General features: G+C 64.3%; 1 protein-coding gene across 1 annotated transcript; it reads left to right on the top strand.

The window, feature by feature from the left end:
- The first annotated feature begins 1,880 nt into the window (after positions 1-1,880).
- Positions 1,881-5,543, top strand: C2CD4C (C2 calcium dependent domain containing 4C). The gene is made up of 2 exons (XM_063619979.1): positions 1,881-2,033; positions 2,615-5,543. The coding sequence occupies exon 2, from the start codon at positions 2,655-2,657 to the stop codon at positions 3,918-3,920; it is 1,266 nt and encodes a 421-aa protein (XP_063476049.1). The 5' UTR covers positions 1,881-2,033; positions 2,615-2,654; the 3' UTR covers positions 3,921-5,543.
- Positions 5,544-9,035: the final 3,492 nt, after the last annotated feature.

Raw genomic sequence — 9,035 nt, 5'->3', positions numbered from 1 at the left:
CAATACCTGGGGCTGGCCTGATGTCAGGAGACCCGTCACTGCCCCTTCCTCGGACCCAAGCTGTCCCCTTCCCTCCTGGGGTCCTGCTGTCCTTGTCTGCAATGGAGGAGGGTGGCTCTGTGGCCCCTGAGGCCCCCTCCCCTCGGGCCTGCTGAAAGAGCACTGTTTCAGGGCCATTGTGGAGATGCTATTCGCCCATTTGTTTGGCAAATGTTTACTGGAGACATGGCTGCCCTGTGCCTTGGGGACACTACAGGGACAGGACCCCCAGGGCCCTCCTCCCGGCTCGGGCCCAGCAGGGGTGGTGGACAGCAGCCCAAGGGTGTTCTTCATGGCGGCAGGAGCTGGGGTTCGGGGCGGCCAGAGCTGGGGTTCGGGGCCCTGCCAGGCTGTGGTGGGGCCTGCCCAGGCTTCCTGGAGGCGGCGGCAGTGAAGGGGAGAATTCCTCGGTGTCTGCCTCCTTGTCAGACTTCGGGGCTGCGTCGTGGTTGCCCCAGCACAAAGTGGGAGCTCATCAACTTTTGCTGGGTGAGCAAAGCTGAGATGGGGTCACAGGTCCTCTGGGTTTCACTTTCCCCCTCTGGACGGCAGGACTCTAACCCCTCACTGCAAGGGTACGTGGAGAGTGGGGAGGCCTCAGCCCAGCTCCCTCGCCCTCCTGGACCCCTCTTCTACCACTGTGGCAGCAGCCGCTCCTCCCAGCTTGGGCCACGTCCAGCCTTGGGGACATTCCGAGAATGCAGGAGGCTCCTGGACAATCAATAATTCAATAAAGCGTCCGGCGTCCGCCGGCTCCGGGTGGGTCCTGGTGATATGTTATCTTGCTGGCTCCATGCACGCGGAGACTGTGAACTGCTCAGCTCGGTTCCAGAAGAGGAAACTGAGTCGGCGAGGGGGGGAGAGAAGGAAGCAATGAAGGCCGGGGCTGGCAGATCACATGAGCAGCTGGCAGGAGGGGGGTCAGGGCCTCAGGAGGGGGGACCCTGTGGTCTCAGGAACTGCCAGGAAGCCTGGGTTTGGACCTGGTCTTGCCCCCTCTGGGTTTCTCCATCCGTGAATCACACGCATGTGCCTTCTCCCTTCGCCCCGACCCTCACACTTTCATGCTGAATTCGTATTCTGGGAGTCACCACCCCTGCAGTTCTGAGCTGCACCTGTACGCTCTGCAGGCATCCTGCCCCTGCATCACCAGGGCTGGGGCCACCTCCCTGCGTCCCAGCTGTGTCCCCGGTGGCCAGGTCACTGTCCAGCATCAAGCGGGTGCTCAGAAAACGTTTGTCCATGAAATGAAGGAGGAGCCCCCCCTTGCAGGCTTCTTGGAGGGCTGCTGAGAGGTTGCACATTTAGTAAGACCTGCTGTCCTAGCTGCTCGGTCCTTGTTTCTGGAAGGAAACCCCCCATCTTCCTCATCTACAAATTGCGAATTGCAGTAGGACCTGCGTACTGGATTGTGTGAGAGTCCGAGACCCGCCAGGACGCTGGGAGGCTGGCAGGGAGGAAACGCTCCATCATAAACCCAGCTGCATTTATTACTGTTGCCGTCATTTAATGCGTCGTCGTTAGTCGGGAAAGCTCCTCGCCGGCAGCGAGTAGGGGGTCTGGGACCCTCTTCAGATATACGGAGGCAGGGGCTTGGGTTGGGAGTCCGGCTTCCCGGAATCTGCGGGCGTGAGCGCCAGGGGTGGCCATCAGCCAACTGTGACCACCTGCCTGTCTCCCACCGGCCCCCAGTCAGCCCCCGGGTCCTGGCGAGGCTCCTCCCTGCCACCAGCCTCCGGGGGCTGCGGGGAGACGGCCCCACCCCCTGTCCCTCGGGGGCGGGGGCGCGGGCGGCCGTACTCGGAGGAATACGGCGGCGGCGGCGGCGGGGCTGGGCGGTTTCCCGCCGCGGGTGAATGAGTCCGACTGCGCTGCCGCCGCCGCCCGCATCGAAGCTCCGGCCGCGTCCCCCGCGCCAGCCTCGGGAGCCTGTGCGCCGAGACCCCTACGTGTCTGCGAACAGACCCCCAGCCTCGGGCCATCACCCCGGGCAGGTAAGTCCAGGGACCCCGCCCGGTCTGCGGGGACTGCCAGGACCCCACCCCCACCCCAAGCGGAGTCGGGGGAGGGTTGGGGGGGACACCGGGGAGTCGGCTCGCTGCGCTCTCGGCCCCAGACCTGCCGCCCCTCCCTTCCCCCACCCCGAACGCCTGGCCCTGCAGTCCAGGGAGAAGCCACAGGTGGGTGGGAGCTGGGGGGGCGGAGCTGGGACACCCCGGGGGTCCACCCACATCCGTGTCTTCCCGTGGGACTGAGCGCGGAACCCTTTGGAATGAGCGCTGAGATGCTCAAAACCGGAGTGGGGGCGGGAGAGGGGCCAGTCTCCTGGGAGCTCCCCGGAGAGTCAGAGCGCGGCCCCCACCCCCCTGGGCTTGGTGCTTGGAAGTTAAGCGGGATCTCTCCGGAAAAAGGAGGGGGAACCCGCCTCCCTCCTGTCCTGGGCCGCCGCGCCTGCGCGGGACGCCCCCAGAGGACCCCTCCACCCCCACCCCGCCGGCAGGCCCCAAGGAAACAGGTGCCCGGGGCCCCCTGCCAGCCGCCCCCCACTGCTCCTGACCCCTGCTTCTCTTCCCAGACGCTGCAGCCCCTGTCCGGGCCTCTCGCCTGCCGCCCCCATGAGAAAAACCAACATGTGGTTCTTGGAGCGGCTCCGGGGGTCTGGGGAAAACGGTGCTGCCCGGGGCGTGGGGAGTGAGGCGGGGGACAAGGCCTCCAAGGGGCCCCTGTACAGCAATGTGTTGACGCCCGACAAGATCCCCGACTTTTTCATCCCCCCCAAGCTGCCCTCGGGCCCCGTGGAGGGCGAGGGACAGGCCGCGCTGGGCCCCTCCACGTCGGAACAGAACCTGGCCTTTGCGGGCCCCCGCCAGACCCCACGGAGCCCCCGGCTGCCCGCCAAGCTGGCAGCGGAGGGCAAGAGCCTGCTGAAGGCAGCCACGCGGCACGTGATCCAGATCGAGAGTGCCGAGGACTGGCCGTCGGGGGAGGCCGCTGACGCCGAGCCCCAGGCCCAGGGTGCCATGTCCCTGCCCTCGGTGCCCAAGGCCCAGACGTCCTACGGCTTCGCCACGCTGGCCGAGAGCCCCCACACGAGGCGCAAGGAGTCCCTGTTCCACAGTGAGCACGGGACCCTGGCCCAGGTGGGCTCCCCGGGTGCCGGGCGCCGCCGGGCAGCTGCCAAGGCCGACGGGGGCGACGGGGGCCCCAGGGAGGCTGGCGGGACCCTCATGAGCCCCGGCCGCTGCTTCAGTGGCGGGGAGAGCGACACGGGGTCCTCGGCCGAGTCCTCTCCCTTCGGGTCCCCTCTGCTGTCCCGCTCCGTGTCTCTGCTCAGAGGGTTCGCCCAGGACAGCCAGGCCAAGGTGAGCCAGCTGCGGCACTCGGTGGGCCGCCACGGCTCCGTGTCTGCGGACGACAGCGCTCCGGACACCAGCCCCGGGAGCCGGCGCCGCCTGACCCGCCGGGCGCCCCCGGAACCGGGCCCCGAGTCGGGCCAGGCGCGTGGGGAGCACACGGTGCACGTGGGCCCTCGGGGCAGCGTGCGGCTGCTGGCCCAGTACGAGGCAGGCCAGGCCCGCCTGCGGGTGCGCCTTTTGGCCGCCGAGGGCCTCTACGACCGCCTGTGCGACGCGCGCAGCATCAACTGCTGCGTGGGCCTTTGCCTGGTGCCGGGCAAGCTGCAGAAACAGCGCAGCACCATCATCAAGAACAGCCGCCACCCCGTCTTCAACGAGGATTTCTTCTTCGACGGCCTGGGGCCGGCCAGCGTCCGGAAACTGGCGCTCAGGATCAAGGTGGTGAACAAGGGCAGCAGCCTCAAGCGGGACGCGCTGCTCGGGGAGAAGGAGCTGCCCCTGACCTCCCTGCTGCCCTTCCTGTAGAGCGGGGACCTGCTCGCTGCCCGCTGGGTGCACAGGGCAGACCCCGGTCTCTCCTCCTGCACACCGGGTCCTGGCGGGCGGGTCCCTGGCTTGGGCTGGGGCTGGGCGGGGCCTGCCGCTGTAGCTGACGCGGGTTTCCTGGGCCACCCGTTGCTGACTGGAGTAGTATTTGTCATGAATTAATTTCTTCTCTGGAGGAGGAGGAGGAGGAGAGGGGGCCTCGGGGGAAGGCCGCTTCGCGGGGCAGAAGGTCCCCCTTTGCCCCTCCACACTGTCTCGCGCCTTTCACGCAGAGTTCTAGAAGGAGGTTCTCAGGGGTCCAGGAATCCGTGCAAGTGGCCAGGGCGGGGCCGTGGACAGGGAGGTCACAAGTCTTGGAGCCCACAGTCTCCTTCACTGCACGTGTGTCTTCCTCCCCCACAGCCTGCCGCCATCCAGTTCCCACCCCGCGGAGAGCAGGATCTCGCGGGGACACCAGGCCCAGGCTCTGCCTGAGACCCCCCCCTCCCAGGGGTCAGGCTGGCTCTGGGAGACCCCAGCTTCCCAGGCTCCAGTGGCGAGCAGGGCCAGGCGAGAGTGCCCTGACGAGGGTGGGCGTGGAGGGAGCAGCCGCTGCCAATCGGAGCAGAGGAGGTCGTGGCAGAGGTCCGCGGGGAGGAGACGGCTCTCCTGGCCTGTTTTCCTCTGACACCGTCTGCACTGGCTTTTTGGGTACAGGCCTGTCTGGCCATTTCTGCTGTGGCGCCGGAGGGTCTTGCTCAGAGATGCCCAGAGAGCAGCCCTATGGCCCATCCGTCCTCGCTGGGGGCTGCCACCCCGTCGCCCTTTTGTCCAGCATCTGCAGCTGGGAGCGACATGCAGTGATTGACGGCCGTGGCTTTGACGCCACGTGTGTAAATAGGTTGTGGCTACGGTGGGTGTGTCGGAGCCCAGGAGGCAGCTGGGGGGACCTGGCTGTGGCCTTTCATGCTGCTAGGTGGCTGCAAGCCTTCCATTGTGTGGTTATGTGGGTCCTTGAACGATTTTGGGGACGTTTCCAGCTCAGAATGATGCAGAAATGGTAAGACTCAAAGCGGGGGCCAGGCCAGGCCGGTGCCTTCGCCTCTCCCGGCTGCTGGGGGGCACGGGGGAACCAGGACACATCTGCGGCATTCGGGGACGTCCCTTGTCAGCCCGTTTGCCACACATTGTTCCTCTGGACCAGGGAAGGGTGGAGGAGCTGCTTCCCAGGACTGGAGGAGCAGCTGGGCCTCTGCTGCACGTCCGGTGGGACACACCTGTGAGCCCTCCAGAGGGAGAGTGCAGGCCCCTTCTGAGCCTGGTGTTGCAGGTGCTCTGCTCTCTCTGGAAGCCAGGGCACCCAGGGCGGAGGCTCCTCAGGCCGGGGAGGCGGAGAGGGTGCCCTGCATGGAGAGAGACGCCGGCACTCCCCGCCTTCTCTGATGCTCACCCCTCCCAGGCCCCGTTCTCCCTGGGGTCCCCTGTTTCATAGCCCCCTGCTCTGTTTGATATCTTAGTGTCTGAGGTTGACTGTGGGTAAATCTTTAAGACACTCCCCAACTGTGTTTGTTTATAAATGCTGTTTATAGTGCAATAAAGGTGTTTCGGGAATACGGGGGTGGAGGTTGGCTTCCCTGGCTGTTTAATAACAGAGAGTTCTGCCGTGAACTCCAGGGAGGAAGGGGGAGAGGATTCCAGATAGCAAGGTCCTTCTCACTGACTTTCAGAATGCCCTCCGCATTCTCCTGCCCTGGGTGGAGGCAGGCAGGGGGCAGGAGCCCAGCCCCTGATAATCCACCTCCCTTGGAGCAGCAGGTCTGGGTGCTGCTTCGCGATTCCAGCTCTGTGACTGCATGGATGTCAGGAAACAGGACTCTGACCCCACACAGTGCCTACAGCGTGGGTCCTGTCTCCCCTCAGAACCTTCAGACAGGACCCCGTCTCCACAGACCCCCTCCAGACATGGCCCCGTATCCCACTCACGCCCCTCAGGGCAGGACCCCGTCACCCCTCAGACCCCTCAGGGCAGGACCCCAGCCCCCCTCAGACCCCTCAGGGCAGGACCCCGTCCCCCCTCACGCCCCTCAGGGCAGGAGCCTGTCCCCCCTCACGCCCCTCAGGGCAGGACCACGTCACCCCTCAGACCCCTCAGGGCAGGACCCCATCCCCCCTCAGACCCCTCAGGGCAGGACCCCGTCCTCCCTCACACCCCTGAGGACAGGACCCATCCCTGTGCTCTCAGCCCAGGCTGGGCTGCTCTGTCTGTCCTGCTGCCCATGGGGTCCAGATATCTCTGCCATCTCAAATCCACCAGGAGCTTTTGGGAATTGGGGTTCGGCGCAGCCCGGCCTCCTGACAGTGGCCTGATGAGCCCCAGTCAGGGCCTGGGATGGGTTGACAGGGCTACGGGCGCCTTGTAGCCTCTTTGACCCCAGCCACTCATCCCTAGGTTGTGTGGGTGTGGGGGTGTGCATGCCAGGTAGGTGCACATATGTAGCCACGTGCTTCTGCATGTGTGTGCAGTGTGACTGCGTGTGTGCCCACGTTACTGTGTTCATATGTTCGCCGTATATAACAGTGCCCCTGTGGCCAGGTGAGGGCCTGCAAGCACTCGAGTATAGCTGCCTGTGTGCTGGCGTGTGCACGTGTAAGCACGTGAGCTGCCTATGCATGTGTAACTGCCCTTGTGTGTGACTGTGTCACTGCGTGTGTGCTGGTGTGTGCATGTGTAAGCTGTGAATGCCTGTGTAAACCTGTGTGCGCTTGTGTGTGACTGTGTCACCGTGTGTGTGCTGGCGTGTGCATGTGTAAGCATGTGAGCTGTGAATCCATGTGTAACCCTGTATGCGCTTGTGTGTGCCTGTGTCACTGCTGGTGTGCACTTGTGTGTGCGTTTGTGTGTGCTCGTGTCTGGGCACTGCGGCTGTGCATGCCCTCCCCCCCCCCCCACTCCCAAGTGGGCGTCATCCAGGGATGCTGCACTGTGTGGCGTCTCGCCCTGCCTCAACTTGGCCCACTGCCCTTCAGGTCAGCCCCCACCCCAGGGGAGTCAGATGCCCTCGTTCACTCCTGGCTGTGGCCGTTGGCTGCCTTGTGACATTGACCCTGAGCGGAGTGAATCTACTCTTTGCAACTCCAGCATCCGTGGCACCACCGAGCGCTTGGCCCCAGTGGGTCTCCCGACCCTTCCTGAGTCTCCTGACCCTCAGGAAGGCCATGGGCACAAGCAGGGGGCACTCTGGTGCAAATTACAAAAAAGATGCCCCTTCTTCAGAGTGGAGCCATCGTAGGGAACAACAGAGCCAAGAGATGAGGAGTCAGAAGCCTGGAGACATTGTGGACACCTGGATCCAGCTATGCCTGAGGTCCATAACTGCACACCATTTCAGCTCAGAGGGTGGGCTAGTAAAGTGCCTTCTTTGCTCGAGCCAGCTTGTTTCAGTTTTTTTGTTTTGTTTGGTTTTGTTTGTTTGTTTTTTGGAGACGGAGTCTTGCTCTGTCGCCCAGGCTGGAGTACGGAGGTGCAGTCTCGGCTCACTGTAGCCCCTGCTTCCAGGGTTCAAGCGATTCTCCTGCCCCAGCCTACCAAGTAGCTGAGATTACAGGCGCCCGCCACCACGCCCGGCTAGTTTTTTTGTATTTTTAGTAGAGATGGGGTTTCACCAACTTGGCCAGGCTAGTCTCGAACTCCTGACCTCAAGTGACCCACCTGCCTCAGCCTCCCAAAGTGCTGGGATTACAGGCGCCCGCCACCACGCCTGGCTGATTCATTTTTTAAGTTGACAGAACACTGATCCAGCGGGTCTCCCATCCCAGGAGGAGGTAGGTGTAACACCTTCCCAGGGCCCCTGCCTTGTGGCAAATCCTTTCTGGGGCCTTGAAACTCTAACGCTGGCGTGTGTGGGGAGCCTGCGGGGCGAGTTTCAGGCCCCACCTTCCACTTGGGGTGTGGCCCGGACCAGCGCGTGGCTTCTCTGGGTCTCAGGCTCCCCACGAAAGGCTCTCTGATGAGCCCTGGCCGCTTGTGTGCAGGAGAGCTCAATCCACAGGCTCACTGGGCGGAAGCCGGTACAAAAGAGCGACGATAATTAATAGAATCACATCAGGGCCATAATTACAGGCGGCCTCAGACCCACCCAGGCGGGGCCTCCCTCCGCCTCTCTCTGCTGCACCCACCGCCCCAGTCCCGGATTCAATTAAGCTTTTGTTTTCTTCTCAGCTCCTGGGGGTGGGAGGGAGGGGCTGCCCACGGCCAGTTCCGCTGACAGGAGGAGAAAAACGACTTCAATAAAAAGGAGGAGGCGGCGCCGACCCGCGCACACGCTCCTCCCCACGAGGGTGGGCGATTCCCGCGGGCGGCACTGAGGCCTGGCTCCACGGGGACCACAGGCAGGCGACCGGCGCCCGAGCCTCAGTTTACCCTACCGTACAGCGACGTGGTCCCAGAGCCTCCCTCCAGGGTCACACGCAGGGCAGGGCCTGTTGATTAACCCTATCGTGGGTGGGGGGGCGGGGGGACCCGCTGAACCCTCAGCAAGACGCTGCCGACTGCCATCCACGGATGGGAAAACCGAGGCACAGAAGGCAAAGGGGCCTGCGCACACCTCCCAGCTGACAGGACAGGAATTCGGACCAGGGCTGGACCCACGCTGCCCTTCCTGGGTGGGACTGGACACCTGCGTGCATGGTCGGCCCCTGCCCTCCGGCTGAGAGGGCCCCAGGGCCGCCGTGGCCCAACATGCTATGCGGAGCTGTGCTCTGCCAGCCGTGGGTCAGAATCCTGACAAGTCCCTCCGTTCTCTGTGACTCAGTTTCCTCTGCAGCGCCCTGTACCCTCCCTGCCTGCTGGTGGGGCTGGGGTGAGCACTGACCCAGCACCCGTGGCACCCAGTCCCGGTCACCGGCTGAGCCCTGCTGCAGCGCCACGGATGAGACCCGCACCTTCCCCCGTGTGGTGAGGAACCCTCTTGTGCGGGGTAAGGTCTGGGCTTTGCCTTGGCTTTGGGAGGTGATTTCTGCCCCGCCTGAGAGGAGTGAGTGTCTTGGTCTAGGGTAGGGAGGGCCACACCAGCAAGACCCACCGTGGGACTCGGGAGCGCCTTGGTCCCACAGCGT

This window comes from Symphalangus syndactylus, chromosome 17 (assembly GCF_028878055.3).
Source record: "Symphalangus syndactylus isolate Jambi chromosome 17, NHGRI_mSymSyn1-v2.1_pri, whole genome shotgun sequence".
NCBI lineage: Eukaryota > Metazoa > Chordata > Mammalia > Primates > Hylobatidae > Symphalangus > Symphalangus syndactylus.
The sequence above is the reverse complement of the archived record's forward strand: the minus strand, read 5'-3'. Positions and strand labels throughout refer to the sequence as shown.

Excerpts from the sequence above, each read along its gene's own strand:
- C2CD4C (XM_063619979.1), top strand. The coding sequence starts at position 2,655 with ATGAGAAAAACCAACATGTGGTTCTTGGAGCGGCTCCGGGGGTCTGGG.